General features: G+C 37.7%; 1 protein-coding gene across 1 annotated transcript in view; it reads right to left on the bottom strand.

The window, feature by feature from the left end:
* LOC135469817 (transcription initiation factor TFIID subunit 2-like) overlaps window positions 1–18,122 on the bottom strand; it is a 42,979-nt gene that overhangs the window by 22,204 nt on the left and 2,653 nt on the right. Inside the window, exons 3-17 of the mRNA XM_064748426.1 lie at window positions 17,985–18,057; window positions 16,782–16,872; window positions 15,855–15,973; window positions 14,866–15,007; window positions 13,540–13,734; window positions 12,248–12,350; window positions 11,619–11,737; window positions 8,929–9,042; window positions 7,846–7,945; window positions 6,702–6,899; window positions 4,787–4,879; window positions 4,086–4,147; window positions 3,177–3,291; window positions 1,924–2,033; window positions 1,517–1,582 (exon numbers count right to left, since the gene is read on the bottom strand). Coding sequence (XP_064604496.1) covers window positions 1,517–1,582; window positions 1,924–2,033; window positions 3,177–3,291; window positions 4,086–4,147; window positions 4,787–4,879; window positions 6,702–6,899; window positions 7,846–7,945; window positions 8,929–9,042; window positions 11,619–11,737; window positions 12,248–12,350; window positions 13,540–13,734; window positions 14,866–15,007; window positions 15,855–15,973; window positions 16,782–16,872; window positions 17,985–18,057 — 1,700 coding nt within the window. The remainder of the gene's footprint in view (window positions 1–1,516; window positions 1,583–1,923; window positions 2,034–3,176; window positions 3,292–4,085; window positions 4,148–4,786; window positions 4,880–6,701; window positions 6,900–7,845; window positions 7,946–8,928; window positions 9,043–11,618; window positions 11,738–12,247; window positions 12,351–13,539; window positions 13,735–14,865; window positions 15,008–15,854; window positions 15,974–16,781; window positions 16,873–17,984; window positions 18,058–18,122) is intronic.

Consider the following 18,122-nt stretch of genomic DNA (forward strand, 5'->3'; position numbering starts at 1 on the left):
AAATACTTGTAGTGTATCTATTTCTGAATTCACGTTTGGCATTGGTTCTAAATTTGACTGTCCATGGCCGTCAAATCCATGTCCACTTCTTCACCTGTCATAAGTGGAATCTAAATTTGTCAGTTATCAACCTATGAACACCTGTACTTACTCCATGGCCGTCAAATCCATGTCCACTTCTTCACCTGTCATGAGTGGAATCTAAATTTGTCAGTTATCGACCTATGGACACATGTACTTACTCCATGGCCATCAAATCCATGTCCACTTTTTCACCTGTCATGAGTGGAATCTAAATTTGTCAGTTATCGACCTATGAACACGTGTACTTACTCCATGGCCGTCAAATCCATGTCCACTTCTTCACCTGTCATGAGTGGAATCTAAATTTGTCAGTTATCGACCTATGAACACGTGTACTTACTCCATGGCCGTCAAATCCATGTCCACTTCTTCACCTGTCATGAGTGGAATCTAAATTTGTCAGTTATCGACCTATGAACACGTGTACTTACTCCATGGCCGTCAAATCCATGTCCACTTCTTCACCTGTCATGAGTGGAATCTAAATTTGTCAGTTGTCGACCTATGAACACGTTTACTTACTCCATGGCCGTCAAATCCATGTCCACTTCTTCACCTGTCATGAGTGGAATCTAAATTTGTCAGTTGTCGACCTATGAACACCTGTACTTACTCCATGGCTGTCAAATCCATGTCCACGTCTTCACCTGTCATGAGTGGAATCTAAATTTGTCAGTTGTCGACCTATGAACACGTGTACTTACTCCATGGCCGTCAAATCCATGTCCACTTCTTCACCTGTCATGAGTGGAATCTAAATTTGTCAGTTATCGACCTATGGACACGTGTACTTACTCCATGGCCATCAAATCCATGTCCACTTCTTCACCTGTCATGAGTGGAATCTAAATTTGTCAGTTGTTGACCTATGAACATGTGTACTTACTCCATGGCCGTCAAATCCATGTCCACTTCTTCACCTGTCATGAGTGGAATCTAAATTTGTCAGTTGTCGACCTATGAACACGTGTACTTACTCCATGGCCGTCAAATCCATGTCCACTTCTTCACCTGTCATGAGTGGAATCTAAATTTGTAAGTTGTCGACCCATGAACACGTGTACTTACTCCATGGCCGTCAAATCCATGTCCACTTCTTCACCTGTCATGAGTGGAATCTAAATTTGTCAGTTGTCGACCTATGAAGACATGTACTTACTCCATGGCCGTCAAATCCATGTCCACTTCTTCACCTGTCATGAGTGGAATCTAAATTTGTCAGTTGTCGACCTATGAACACGTGTACTTACTCCATGGCCGTCAAATCCATGTCCACTTCTTCACCTGTCATGAGTGGAATCTAAATTTGTCAGTTGTCGACCTATGAACACGTGTACTTACTCCATGGCCGTCAAATCCATGTCCACTTCTTCACCTGTCATGAGTGGAATCTAAATTTGTCAGTTGTCGACCTATGAACATGTGTACTTACTCCATGGCCGTCAAATCCATGTCCACTTCTTCACCTGTCATGAGTGGAATCTTCTTCTTTTTATTTCTATAGAACATTAAAGAATTCTGTTTATTTTTATTTATTGGTGTTCAATGCTATACCCCACAATAACTTACGCAATAAACAACTGCCCTTTACCAGCCACATTCTTAAGGATACAAGAAATGTTTTTATTTCTTGGCATGCAGTTTATGTTAAGTCACTACATAAAAAATACACAAAAAAAGCTTCTCAGTTTTATTCTCAAGGCCAGTCTGTAAATTAAGTATCCAAGGTGACAGCTATCAAAACAACTCTGTTTGGGGGGTGGCGAGGTGGGGGGGGGGGGGGGGGTATGGGTGGGGATGTGAGAGGCATGCAAATATTTTTTGTCTTCTCATGCATACCTTCTACTTTTGGAATGACAAGTGATTTCGAATCTGGTTTTGTTTTCCTCTATCTTGAACTGATGGTTGAATGAGCCATCCAGTTCCTGTATTGTCACCGTCAAAGGACCCTGGAAGTACAATACAAACATATCTACTGTAAATCTTCAGCCTTTTCAACCCCAAAAGCCCGTTATTCAGTGTAATTTATGCACACAATCATCATTAAAATGATCTACTTGTATCACTAAAGATTCAAGCTTCATAAAACTGTGCAACGTATTTCTCAACATCCCATGGTTATGTCAGAATGAATGTTTCAAAATTATTGGTTGCAGAATTAGGGAGCATGTTGTAGCAGGTTGTTTGAACCACTAATGCTTTGAGAGTCATGCAAAATGCATATTCTCACAACCATATCAAAAGTAACAATTTATTTATTTATTAAATTATTGTTTTACACCGTTCTCAAGAATATTTCATTTATATGACAGCGGCTGGCATTATGGTGGGAGGAAACCAGGCAGAGAACAAGGAAAACCCACGACCATCCGCAGGTTGCTGACAGACCTTCCCACGTACAGCCGGCGAGGAAGCCAGCATATCAAAAATAATAATAAACATTCAGATGATTATATGGACTTGCATATTAAATGGATGCCAGAGGTACATGTATATATTCAATGGTATATTTCATGATGTAAATGATTGATTTTAGTTATTCATTTTTTATTGTTAGCCATGAAACCACACACATTATTTGTAGTAAAATAAAACAATATGCAGCAAAAGTATATAAATGGGTCCTACTGGTTTTCAATCTATGACATTAAGTTTTGCTAATCATACAGAAAAGTTCCATGGTATCAACATGAAGAATTTCAGGTTAGTATCATACATTTGTATTAAGTGGCTATAAATCAATTTGAAAGAGTTCTACAACAAAATATATTCGCAACAATAAAATCACCTGCAACAGGCCATCATTAAAAATATGCATGTTGGATGTGACCTAACAAACCCTCCAAAAGGGAGGAGAACTTCTGCAAAAGTTTTTACTATTACTGGTGGATATTTTTTGAATCACGTTCTTTAAAGTCCAGAATAATAAAAAAGAACTCCACTCTTTTTTGTCAGACGAGTCAGATTATGCCCAACAAAGACGTTTTTTTGGGGGGATGGCTTTATTGCTTAGTAAAATCACACAATGACGATATTCAACCTTTTGTCTAACTGAAAGCGGGCACCTCATTCATACAGGTACGTGTACTAACCACATATTTGAGGGCTCCTTTAGCTGTCATGTCCTGCTTAATGTCCAGCTCCACCACATTCCTCCTCCTATTGAAGACAAAGTTGCCAGAGAATCTGGCACAGCCTGGCTGCACGCTGGTACCATGTTAAGGATGCATGACTCAGGACTTCTGTTTGTTTGGGGTTTAAGCATTATTTCGATCATATCACGAAGGTGTGTCCTTGCAGCAGGCCGAACTCAAAGTCGCCATATTTATAATGCTGCCTCACAGGAACACAATGCCAAAGACCTCAGACATGATATCCCATCCTATCACACTATATCTAGAATTACACCAAGCCGACCAGTATATTTATTTGGTCTATCCCTCTCAATATGCTGAAAAACAACCATGGTACATGTAGTACCATGATTACCGATGTTAAAAGGGTTAGTTTTACGGGTGGAGGAAATCAGGGTGTTTAGTGTTTACCAGCATAAACCACCAACCTTTGGCAAGTTATTGACAAACTTTTCCACAGTGAGAGTTTAGGAATTTACAAAATTTTCCGTTGCATTGAAAGGCGGACAAATAACTTACGAAACATGAGGTAAAGGTCTTTTTTGTTTCACAAATTTTGGAAACTGTTTCCCCACTATTATATCAGAGTTATATGTAAGTTTTCTCTCACGTTGTTACAACTGTAGTGCTACATGTGTTTTCTATACTATCATATGAATAGCTGCAACCTATTCAGGTTGTCTCACAATTGTTGCAAGCTAAGGTGATAAAGTTACATATACATAAGCTAAATGTGTTCTTTCAAAATGTTTCAATATTACAAGCAATATTACGACACAACTTAGTGTTAATGGTGGGCACATCTCTGCCCATTCAGCCAATTAGTGATTATTTGAAATCATGATTGGACAGATTAGTACAGGATACACCCACAGCTCCACAAATGGAACCATGTCCTTCCCTGTCACCGTGGAAATGATGTTCAGGAACTGTAACAGAATAAACCACCAAGAAATGTAATGCTGACTGCTATTGCATAAGTGAAATATTCTTGTGTATGGCCATTGTGTATGGCCAATCAAATAAATAAATGCACTTACTGATATATGACAGAATGAAGAGCTTACATGTATGTTAGTATTCACACGTAAAACAAGTCAGTTATTGCTCAGTATGTACACTTTTAAATAACAAAGCAGCTTATTTACAACTGGATTTTAATTTGGGGTCATTTCACATTTTAAATGAAAACAAATCTGATTATTATATACTGTCTCAGAATCAATGACAATAATAAAAAAATCGAGGCACTGTTATTTACAATTTATCAAGAGATAAATGATAAAGAGATACCAAGAGAGGCATGAGGATCAAAAGCTTTTCTAACATTTGAAATTTACATGGAGACGCCTTGATTTCTTCCATAACTATCATCTGATAACTGTTATTCCTGAAGCAATCAACCGAAGTAACGTCTAATAACTAAATGTTAAACAGAAATATTCAACCATGAAGTTCAGACACACAAAATGCAAACCTTCGAACATGTATAAAACCTTACTGGTTGGAGAAACAAGGCAATTTTAGTGTGATTACAACTATTTTAAGCATGTAAGCATTCTACTCACAGACTGTGTAGATATCTTAATGTTCGACCAGGCATTAGCAGAAAACTTCTGCTGTGAACTTGTGTATGCCAGGGCTAACAGTTTGTTTAACACCTGAAAAAAAGATTCTTAGATATACTTATGTATTTATTCATCTGACTTGTGATAATCGCTGTACTAAAGATTATTTCATTGACAGAGATTGGGTTTAAGGGAAATCCAGGCTCTCAACAGACTTCCTGACTTAAGAGCCATGGGCTAAAAGCATGAGCTGAACATGGGTCTGCACCTCCAATTGGTTGTGATGAGAGCTGCACTTCAACTGATGAGAGAATGAAAGCTTGAATAATTCAGAAGTTAAAAAATCAGTAAGTTAGCTCCTTCCATAATCTCAACAGTAAAAATGGTAAGAAGTAGGCATGCAGCCAGTGTTTCTGGGGCAATAGCCAGCTGTAAAATATGGCGTCATAATATGGCATCATACAAGTACCAAACTCTTGAAAACTAATCGACAGAAAATATATGAAATGAAGCATACTACATTTCACCTAAAGTTTGGTGTGTAAAAATGACATTTCAGAAGCACATAAAGGCTCTAAATTGATAGTTTTGATAGTTAAACATTCGATTTTCTTATGAGAAATTCATCTGACCCTATACCCTACCATGTTGATGAATCAATCAAAATCAAGCAAAATGTGTCACTTGGAAAATGCTAAACTTTTGTCCAATAATAAGTATCAATTTCAGCACAACACAAACTTTGGATTAATTTAAGAAAAAATTTTACCTGATCTATTTAGACTAAATCAGTTTGATTGTTGACATGGTGTACATGATAATGTTCTTTGTAATACAACCTGGCAGCTGTAACTACCCTGGCAACATGCGTCACCATGACGATTGCAATCAACTTTACAGCCTATCCGATCCAGCATATCTTCCAGATTAACATAACACATTATACTCAGAGCGCTGTATATGTTACAATCAATTTTATAGTCTACATGGCCTAACATATCTCCCAGGTTAACACAACACATTATACCCAGAGTGCTGTATATGTTACAATCAATTTTATAGTCTACATGGCCTAACATATCTCCCAGGTTAACACAACACATTATACCCAGAGTGCTGTATATGTTACAATCAATTTTATAGTCTACACAGCCTAACATATCTTCCAAGTTAACACAACACATTATACCCAGAGTGCTATATATGTTACACTCAATTTTATAGTCTACATGGTGTAACATATCTTCCAGGTTAACACAACACATTATACCCAGAGTGCTGTATATGTATGTACATGTTTGTATGCTTGGGATTTTAAAGTCATATGGAGACAAAGAGTCAATTGGTGTGTGTATATATACGGTGTCTTCTTGTGACAGGGCGAGTTCATTTCCCCCAAAGTGTTGCCGCCACTGAAGTATCATTCCGAAGACACCAGTCATAACACCCCACCCAGCCACATTATACTGACACCAGGCCACCCAGTCCTGTCTCCCTGCTCTAGCCTATCAGTGCTGACTGCCAAGTGAGGCAGCAACAAGTGCTATCCTTAAGGTCTCTGGTATGACCGGACCTGGACTTGATCCCATGTCTCCTCCGGCCACTTTCACAAAGCTGCGTACAACATATTTTTATCTTACATTTGTCGTACGATATTCTATACATTGCTATTAAAGTACCATTGTCCTATGTGTGCAATATACAAGTATGACACCTTTGGGAACGTGGTCCATGAGTTTGAGGCAAATGCTCTACCCATTAGGCCACAGAAGCAGTCTGCTGTACAGGTACGTGTACAGAAATATTAAACAGCTGCATGGTACAAGACGACACCTACGTTTATCGTTTAAAATAGGATGGCAAAAAAATAAAATAAATACAAAACAAGTGAATATGGTAGATGTACATTATATACCTGAAGTAAATGCTCCCTTCCCATTCGATGTTCCAGCATACAGATGACCAATACACATTTTTTGTAGAACATCTCTGTGTATTTTGGTGAAGATGTATGAGGGTTCCGTATGGAGAAATATAGACCGGGTTCTTTATTGGAGGGATCCAACACAATGACACCGACTTTTTGCTCATAGTCTGCAATCTCCTTCATAACCTGAAATACAGTTCGATTGACTGGGGCATGATGCTGCACTCATTTTCTTTCCCTTCTTTCACAACCACAGTTTAATTCATGAGTGGAGAACGCCAGAATGTTGGGAGGAAATAAATTGCACTTGAAACTCTTATGCACAATAGAAGTCATGACAGAGCCAATGTGTCCGAATTAATACATACATTTACAGGTGCTGGTGATACACTGTAACTGTATGTTCTAACAGGCCATGTCAGCCATATAATCAAGGTAGCAATGTCTGACATCATCTACCTTGATTTACTGAGCCTCGTTAACTCTTCAAAGCCCTGAGCGTTCCTTCATATATATACATCATCCATGGTTCGACCAGATTCCACCTCAGTTATTGATACTGACAGGAGTTCAAAACATCAAGGGATGTGGCTGTAGTGAGAAGTATGCGGGGTATGGAATAAATTTATTTCACACTAGACCTAGAAGTGTTAGTGCAAAAAATAATTCCCTGCACATCTACTTGTTAAGGACTATCGGGGTGACAACAATTTTGAGGCGAAACAGGCTCAATAGAAATTAGTGGCGAAACAACAACATGCAACAATGATCGGCCACTCGGCTTCTTTCGATATCAATGGTATTGCCTGATAGCACAGTGACTTTCCGCTGCCTCATCGTTTGAATAAAAGTACATCGATCACCGTTCACAGCACTGCTTATTGTTGTTGTATAATATGTCAAGGAATAAATCGGATCCGAACGTACATACACTTGCTTCGAAAAAAGGAAATACACGCTTATAATGATTGGCTGAAAATGCCCTGGAAGAAGTACATGTATGCAGGCCGCAATGCCACTGGCTGTAGCAAAGTAGGTTTCTGAATGGTTTAATATGTACAGTAAAGCAAGGGTGATACAAAGTCTACAGTAAATATCAACCTTCCTGACAAGAAGATGCATATCAGCATACCTTTGCTACATAGTATCGGAACTCATTGTTGCCAAACGCCTTTTTCATGAAGAGTAGACCCAAGTAGCCAGATATACCTTTCGGTAACCAGACGTCATTCCTGTAACAGAACAACAACAACATGATTTATTATTTTTAACAGTTATAAAATCCCATCCTGCTTTGTAGTTTCAAGCAGTGATGCTTACATTGTTACTCCTGCAGGTAATGAATATTCATCAGTGAAAGTAATTTGCAGGTTTTATCTGACACTTACGTCGGAGTTTATCAAATGTGAATTTGCTTTCTTGTGTGAATTTTGTTTGCTGTTTAATTCAAAGAACAGTCCCTGTGGGTTCAAGTCCAGCTCATCATGCTGGCTTCCTCTCCAGCCATACCCAAGAAGGTCTGCCAGCAGCCTGCAGCTAGCCGTGGATTTCTCCCAGGCTCTGTTCTGTGTCCTCCCACCCTATTCCTGGCCGCCGTTGTATTAGTGAAATATTCTTGAGTACCAGTTAGGCATAAAAAACAATCATAAACCAACCCAAAAAAAAATAAATCAATGCCAAGGATTTTTTACTTGTACAATGGCAGCCAGTACATTACTGGTTGGGTAATTGGATTGCTCCGAGTACATCATTGACCTTGGCAAACTTTTCCACCGGTAACTTATGTCATATTGGTGAAAGGCAGAGTGATTTCCTATGAACTTAGTGTAAAACTACATGAATGACTACCCCTTTTGACTTCTTAGTGCCCAAAGCACAATGGGAGAAGGATCTGGAAAATTTGCTGTTGCAGGGAATTCACGCACTACATGGCTACTCTGTACCTGTTATATATGCTCATCAGCAAAGGCCAACTATGCAGGTAACACAAGATTTGTTTGTTTGACTTCGTTTAACTTTTAACATTTTTCAATCATATCATGATGGTGTCACCTGGTAGCAGATTAGGTCTAACACTAACATCTTCATAATGATGCCTCACTGAAATACCATGCCGAAGACACCAGACAAAATGCCCCACTAAGTCAAATTAAACTGACAGAGGTCCTGTTATGCTGATCGTCAAACAACCTTGTTGTTTTACCGCTGATCTTACCAAGAGTGCTGAGTGATGAAACAGCTGAAGAACTGCTCTGCCACTGCAGACGCCATCAGTCTACGTGATACAATCGTCTGGTCAATGATGCGAGCCGAGTGCAACAGGTTCGTGCTGCATGAAGGGGAGATGAATGCTGGTAATTTGTTATATCAGTGACAATGATGATGTAACATGGACTGAAATCGCACATTTGTCAACATAAGACCAGTTTATAGTTTTCTGAAAGTTGCTTTTGACTATTTCATACATTATTATCAAAGTAAAAGACAGCACCTGACGAATATTTATATCCAATGAAAGACTACCATTCCAAATATCTTAGTATCTCCGACATTAAATATATTTTTACATTTTTTTTAACCCAGTTAAAGTTTAGTGAAACTTCATCTGGACACAGCTTCAGCGCGTCTCTGTTATTGAGAACAAGGTGATGTCACATTTACTCTAGATCTCTAATGTCGAAGATTTTCTGTACAATAGTATATGCAGAATGACTTCGGTGATGAAGGCTCAAGCGATAAATAACTTTCTCGGAAACTGGACAAATTGGAAGGATATTTCTTCTCCTGTGTGAACTATTGATACAGTAGGCCTGCTTTACAAGGAACTCCGACATGTAGTCTATGATAGAAAGTACAGCCACTGTGTAACAGTCCTAGGCTACAGGCAACAGCCAGCTTGCCGTGCAACCCTGTTTACATATAAATAGCCTGCAGATGCACAGGGCATTCCTGGTTTAAGTTGTAGCCTCTGGAAGGGTTTTTTGTGCTGGTGATTTTGGCCCAATTAAATGTTTACAAAATTATGATAGGATTGTTGTACAACTAGATTCATGCTCAATTCTGATACTAATGGAAATAAATGTAAGCATGTGAGCCATTCAATTGTCGCTGGATTTTATGCTTCAGTTTTGTAGTGGTGGCTTCTAAGGTGAGAGTAGTACTGACCTAGTTATTGCGGATGTCAGAGAAAGCACCTCGGTTTGAACACAGCGCCTTACTGCATTTTATAAAAGAAAACAGCCCTTGTATGCAAGAAAGATACAGGAGAAAAATTTAAATCTTGCAGAGAAAAAAAATTATATCATGACATACAATTTAAGTAATTCTAAGCGTTGTTCGGTGAAATGCCGCCCTCTCATTCCCATAAACCTTCGGCATCCCTAATGAATTTTTCACCGACTCTGATATTTGTTATTTATAAACTGCTTTCTAAACGCTAAAATGAACGAAAAAAATATATTTGTATAATCTGTACAGCTTGTCTAAGTAAGCCTTGGGTATAGTTCGAGACGAAAGCGATTTAGGCTGAGGCCGCATGCTACTGATTGACACAATCTGTGATATCGTCGTCGAATATTACACAGCTTGTAAAACAACCCGTTTTACATGTGTGGTGGTCCACAAATGACACAGACATGTCCTACAACACTGTATGTATCAACCCTCGGCTACACGTAACTACACGTTTTACATGTGTTGTGGTCCACAAATGACACAGACATGTCCTACAACACTGTGTGTATCAACCCTCGGCTACACGTAACTACACGTTTTACATGTGTTGTGGTCCACAAATGACACAGACATGTCCTACAACACTGTGTGTATCAACCCTCGGCTACACGTAACTACACGTTTTACATGTGTGGTGGTCCACAAATGACACAGACATGTCCTACAACACTGTATGCATCAACCCTCGGCTACACGTAACTACACGTTTTACATGTGTGGTGGTCCACAAATGACACAGACATGTCCTACAACACTGTATGCATCAACCCTCGGCTACACGTTTTACATGTGTGGTGGTCCACAAATGACACAGACATGTCCTACAACACTGTATGTATCAACCCTCGGCTACACGTAACTATGCGTTTTACATGTGTGGTGGTCCACAAATGACACAGACATGTCCTACAACACTGTATGCATCAACCCTCGGCTACACGTAACTATGCGTTTTACATGTGTGGTGGTCCACAAATGACACAGACATGTCCTACAACACTGTATGCATCAACCCTCGGCTACACGTAACTACACGTTTTACATGTGTGGTGGTCCACAAATGACACAGACATGTCCTACAACACTGTATGCATCAACCCTCGGCTACACGTAACTAAATCATTGTAAATGATCTCAAAATGATGTCTTATGCCTAATGCTGTGTTATCATGTCACTTCGTCGAGTGAATGGGTTAAGGCTACGTCACAGCTTAGGCCACGCAATCTGATAGCAATGTGTCTGATTGGATAAAATTCTCAAGATTCCTGCCTCGGTTCACATCGGCCCTTTTTGCAGTATTGTCATTCTGTTCTACTTCAGTGAAATGTCATTAAAATAATAAAGTATGATACTTTTTAGAACCTTGGGTACCCCACTTACGACTGAAATATGTTTTAGCCAGGTGCTGTCTTGTCATTAGACCTATATTTGCTTGGAATGAATTTCAGGCAAACATGTATGCATACAAAATACATGTATGTAACCGCAAAAATTCCAATGTAAAAATTAGACTATTTTACCTCTGCTTACAGGAAAACAGATTAATTTAAAATTTTTTGAAATGCTAATAAAAGCATATGAAATCTGTATGATAGAGATTTAGAGGTCTACATCAAATACAATCTTATATAACTACACATTTCAATTTTCTCTTGGTAAATTTTACGCACCTGAATATTGTCATGGTAGCATAAGTGGAGGATTGCTGGTAAGCCTCATCAACAAACACCTGTTTGTAACAGGAATATGGGTACCGACTCGACATCAACTCCTCGTAAAACTCAAATGTCTGAAACAACACAAATAAGCTTTGAATTTCGACTGGGATTTTTGTCTCCTGGATGCAAGAATATTTTATCCAATAAAGGTAAATGAAAACCGGAGGACAACCATCCCACCATAATAAACATCCTCAAACAAATCTGCCGCTTAACAAGCTGTGACTGGATTTGAACTCACAACCTCAATGGTCACATGTGACTTCTCACGTACAAAGCGATGGTAGACCAGTTACTCGTCAGTAGGATTAGACTAGATAGATTTCAGCCAGATCAGATTTATCAAATGTCTTAAGACCCAAGTCAAAGTTCAAACACAGATGTTTTTGCTCTAGAAGTTTAAAATTTGTACACTGACTCTTTACTACAGTGCCATGTACTAACCACAACTTGAGTTCACTCCTGTTCTAAGTTTGGCTTTTTAAGCTTTTGCAATTAACAAATTTTAGGTTGCTTGATACATGTAAATGCGGGTCCTGTTTTGTACACATAGCCTATTGCTGGACAGACCTAAATTTTACCTCATGAATAAATGAAGTTGTGTGTTTCAGCACAGACATCATGTGAGGCAGGCAGAAATGGGTGACTTCATGCATATTAGGATCAACCAAAATCTCAAAGGGCCTGAAAAAAACAAAACAAAAGAAAACATGTATAAAATGCAGTGCAAAGATACAGCAAAGCAGGAGAAGTTCAAAAATCTAACTTAACGAATGCCTTACAAATGTACTACTGTACACACCCCTGAGCCCGTATTTTTCAATCAACTAAAGACTTAAAAGTCATAACTTGGAAGTCCTTAAAAAGTAAAACTCTGAACATAAAACTCAAATTGTAGAATAATTGTACAAATCTTAAACTTTTCTGAACCAAACATTTTTTTGTAGCTGCGTTTGAATTTTTGACTTACTTGTAGCCCTTAAGACGTTTGATGAATACGGGCCCTGGGTCATATGCTAATTGAGCGCTACACAAGTCGGCAATGCCAATAAACAAGCTGAGGAGTTTTACATTGCTTACATGTATCTCATGTGAGAACATTTTACCACATCGTATTTACATTTCACTTTAAGTATTCTATACATCACTTCATTTTTACAAGTGGATCAAGGCAAGGCTTGAGGATCACAAAGCTGACTTAGTCTTAACTTTACAACACTGTTTGTAAAAACTGTAGCTTACCTTATCAATATTTGCTTCCATTAAGAGTTTCATGACAAAACCGAAAATTACCCCTTAGGTTAACATAAAGCCATTAGGTTAAAATATAATTAAGTTAAGTGATAATTTCAGAAGTTTGTCTGACTTAAGCCTCAGACAGCTAACAAAATTCTAAGGCCGATTTCACAAAGCAATTTTGGACACAAATTTTAGGACCTTGTCACAGTGTCTAATTTTTGTTATTGGAAGTTAAATTTTTGACACACATTTGTCTCAAGCTAGAAATTTACAAGGTGATCAGAATTTTAATTCCTACATGTAAATTCTAGGGTCCCAAAATAACCTCTAAAATGATACTTTAAGTTTCTACTTTCCCAAATCTCTCAACTTTTTCACACATTAAAGAGCAATTTTCAATGCAATTTATTCACCTTTTTAATTTAATTTTGGGGACAAAACTACATTGGTTGGGATTACCAATTTCAGGGCTTCACAAAAAATATACCTTTATCTGTCTCAACAAATGATGTCTTTGGAACATGCTTGGACAAACATGTTGTGATACAAGCACAAGGGTTTAAGAATTATAGTGTGGCACTGCATGGTGGAATCGTCCCCGTATGTGCACGAATTGAAGTACTAAGAATATTACCCCACCGCCATGGCTATGCAGGGGGCAGCTGTGGGGGTGGACATGTAATAGTGGAAGGTCTTCTTGCTCAGGTCAGGGGTGTAGATGACTTCTATGAGATCTCCGCATGAAACAGCTGTCATGTCAGAGTCCACAGTCAGCTCGATCTTCCAGGTGCAGTGCTCAGAGAATGTGTCGATACAAGGAAACCACAGTCTGAGGGGACCAAAGAGGAAACCACATACAAGTTAAAACATCTGTTGTAAGTTATAACAATCAAAAGAATGTGCTGACACAATGAAACAAGATCTGAGGAGATCAAAAACCAAAAGGGACGACAGCATAGTCTTAGGAATCTAACATCTCTAGTGACACAAATGATTCATCATCATTGTCAAATTAATTGTATGCAGAAATGTAACTGGAAAAAAGTGCTTCAGTCATCAAAAAGGTTGAAGATTTACAGTAGGTTATTTGGATAGAGACCTCCCACAAACATAGTAAGTAACTGTAGCTGACCTGGCAGTAGACTTTATAGAATACAAATGTAGTATTTATGCAACAAGACAGAATATGGTCAATGAATCAATATAACAACTATATAGGGCTGAGGCTGAGGTTAGAAAAGAATGCAAATTTTTGGTGCTTTGTTACACAATATACTCGTAAAAATGTTCTGCCATTTGTGTTACAGATTTCAGGTGCAGCCCTCAGAGAACATCAGTTTCATGATTACTAATATGAAACAGCCACAAAGTACAGTATTAAATGAGCTAAAATTTCACCTATGACTTCATCGTTCATTCTAGCCAAACTCTGAGAGATCTACTGATCTTAGTAGAAAGGTGGTTTGTGGTCTGTTTAGAAGAATATATCATATCCTATTGCAAAAAGGTACAATTTAAGCAACAAAAGTAATATTTTATGACACTAATTTTCCTCTAGACACATTGTAAGTTGTTTTTCGCTATAGGATGTTTATTTATATGCTATTAATGATATAATGTATGGTGTTCCAAAACTTAAAAAGGAAAGAAAAATTCTTGAGTGTAGTGTTTTGGTACACAATAAAATTCTTGACAATTAATCAAAATAATTTAAGAACATTACATTCAGGCATATATCCCACATTTACTTGGATGAATAATCTCACATCTCACAAAAAGATCTGATACATATTTTTAACTCTACAAGCACCTTAATTATAACACAAATTCTAGCTGCTTTCACATAAAGCTAAACAGTTTGAAGTTTTTAAAAAAGAGTTCAGATGTCATGTTTTTAGACACTTCATGTACATCAACAGATGTATGTTCTTGTTCATGTTCAGGCCAGGCCTTAATATACCTGGATGAGTTTTCATAACCGTAAGAGAAAACATGTGCCCCTCTCTCTGCCATTGTCCCCTCCACATCAGGCACCACAAAGTGAATCCCACCCTTCGGCTCCTCAAGCGAAAACTCCACAGTCACCTTCAATGATCGCAGCTCTGAAATTAGACAAGTAAACTCATTTGTAAATTTACAGCCACCATATTTTGTTGTTTTTCACATCCTCCTAGGAGGTACACCTAAAGTCTGCCATATTTCAAGTGACACAGTTTGCTCGATTCTGATTGATGAATCCTGATTGATGAGTTATTATTTTTTTAGACGTCTGATTTACTTCGTATCAGAAAAAGAAAAAACAGTTGGCATCAAAATTTGGCTTCCGAAAGTTCATTTATACATACCAAAATTTAGGTTAAATACTGTCCTTTTGTTTTTTTTAAAGATTAGCAACTATGGAAAAGTTATGCACCTATCTGGAGAACTTCTGTGCATAATTTGGCACAAAATGTACATGTACTTTAATACCATTGTTGCCAATCTTAGGCCATGAAGCCATACTCAGCCATTTAACATTCTCTGAGGTCATTTCAAGAAAATCAAAGCCAGTTTCAACTTACATTTTTAATGGGCTAATTTCATATTTTTTCTCTTTCTGGCCTGTGTTAATTACCATTTCTGTACATGAGACTGTTGTTTATGACATTTTGATAACCGATATTACACCCCATGCCTTCAGCCTAATTCAAATGAAATTGCATGAGACAGATGAAGATATTGAGAAGTGTTCTAAACACAGGTAAACTGCTAAGATTTTTGATCTAAAAATTAAAGTTAAAAATCCTGTTGGCAGCATTTTTAAAATTTGTAAAACAATTGAAAGTGTTGCAGTTCACCATCAATTCTAAATTTTAAATTTCAGACATATGGTAATGTACTGAACATCATATTAGCCATTCTGATCACTACATGGGTGTATACAGTGCATCGGCCAAACTGAAGACTCACCTGCCACAAAAGGGAATGCCATGGAAGGTAGAATAATCGTTACTTCCCCATTTCCCAGGTCAGGGTCCACAGCATTCATCGTGTTAATGTGACAGCTCTCAAAGTAATCCAAACTTTTCCTGAAATATGAATTTACACATTTATAATTTATTTATTTGGTTTGTGTTTATGCCGTACTCATGAATATATATGACGCCGCCCAGCATTATGGTAGGAGGAAAGTCACAACCGGCATCTGTAGGTTGCTGGCAGACCTTTCCTCCTAGAGCCCGAGAGCACATTGATAATAAACGATGAAATATAAGAGACTTTAAATCATATGTTCCAGACATGAAGAGACACTCTTACATGTACCTGTACATACTTATCTCATGAGGAAACACGTGTACATAATGTGTTAAACTGATTTTCTAAATTTTATGAGTCCTATGGTAAGTTCAGCCGTGGTCATACTCACAGTTTGGCGTCATCCTGGTGTTTATCAGCCCTATTTAATACTCCTTGTAAATTTACGTTCCAAAATCACCACTCTGCCCGCTTTCCTCCCACCATAATGCTGGTCGCTGTCGTATAAGTGATATATGCTTGAGTACGGCGTAAAACACCAATCAAATAAATAAATCAAAATCACCACAACTGCACACAGTCTGGTGTTATTCTGGTGTTTTTCCTCCATATTTAATACACTGTATAACTTTTCATGCCATAAGCAAGACAGCTATACATCATGTTATACTCACAGTTTGGTACTATTCTAGTGTTTTACAACCATATTTAATACTCCGTGTAAATTTCCATTCCAAAACAAGCTGTACATCGTGTTATACTCACAGTTTGATGCCATCCTGGTGTTTTTCAACCGTATTTAATACTCCGTGTAAATTTCCATTCCAAAAACAAAACAGCTGTACATCAAGTTATACTCACTGTTTGGTGTCATCCTGGCAGATTTCCAGGGTGGGGTCATTGTACAGGAATGATGCCTCCCAGTAATCATTGATGGCGACTCGGTAAATTCATAACTAGTTGTCAAGGAATGTAACTAACGGATAGATACAGGTACATGTACAATGCTTCACACATGTATGTGTAACAGGTGAATTTGATGTATATCAGAACTATAATTCTTCATATGACTTTACATCTACGTAGTTACTATATATACATGTATCATCATCAGACAGACATTTATATACATGTATCATTGTCAGACAGGCATTCATATACATGTATCATTGTCAGACAGGCATTCATATACATGTATCATTGTCAGACAGACATTATACATGTATCACTGTCAGACAGGCATTCATATACATGTATCATTGTCAGACAGACATTCATGTACATGTATCATTGTCAGACAGACATTCATATACGTGTATCATAATCAGACAGACATTCATGTACATGTATCATCAGAAAATCTAACATGTACATGCATGTATACTGCTAGAAACAATCACATTATATCTTCAAAAGCATATTGAAGCTTCAGGGTATATTGATGTTTAATTTTCCATTATTTTTCATGTAGAAAAAAAATACTCTGCTCAGGTAGAAAAACTAATAATTGCTTCAGTCGTTACAAAGAAGAACATTTAAAAGCTTTTAAGAAAATCCAACAGGGCTGCTAGGTTTTGTTATCCACCTCACTCAAACTGTTAAGAATTTTTGACCTCAGCTGAGCTATTTGCTCGTGAAATTTCACTAAAAATTTTAAAATTTCATTCAAATGCATGTAGTATTCACTTTATAACAGAAAGTCATGAAAAATAACAATTAAAATCTGAACGATTTCAACAGGGATCAATTCCAAGCCAAAACCTTGGACCCCTAAAAACAAAAACAAAACTGTTCATTGATATTACACTTAGCCGTCCAATATGTATGTCCACACACAATTTCAATTACAGTACATGGGAAGGTCTGCCAACAACCTGCGTGTGGTTGTGGATTTCCCGCAGGCTCTGCCCGGTTTCCTCCCACCATAATGCTGGCCGCCGTCGTATAAGTGAAATATTCTTGAGTACGGCACAAAACACCAGTCAAATAAATAATATAAATAAATAAATAAATTTCCATTACATATAGTAATAGAAGGTATATCAGCTTGATATAAAAGGATATTACATTGTTTACTATTAATCTTGATAGCACGCAGATCTGTTCTTTGAGGGAACAGTGTCAGTTCCACATAACCCTGAAAAGATATGGCACACACAAACATCATCAGTGTAATTAAATATAATAAATACATTCTGCCTT

Source organism: Liolophura sinensis, chromosome 7 (assembly GCF_032854445.1).
Source record: "Liolophura sinensis isolate JHLJ2023 chromosome 7, CUHK_Ljap_v2, whole genome shotgun sequence".
Lineage (NCBI taxonomy): Eukaryota > Metazoa > Mollusca > Polyplacophora > Chitonida > Chitonidae > Liolophura > Liolophura sinensis.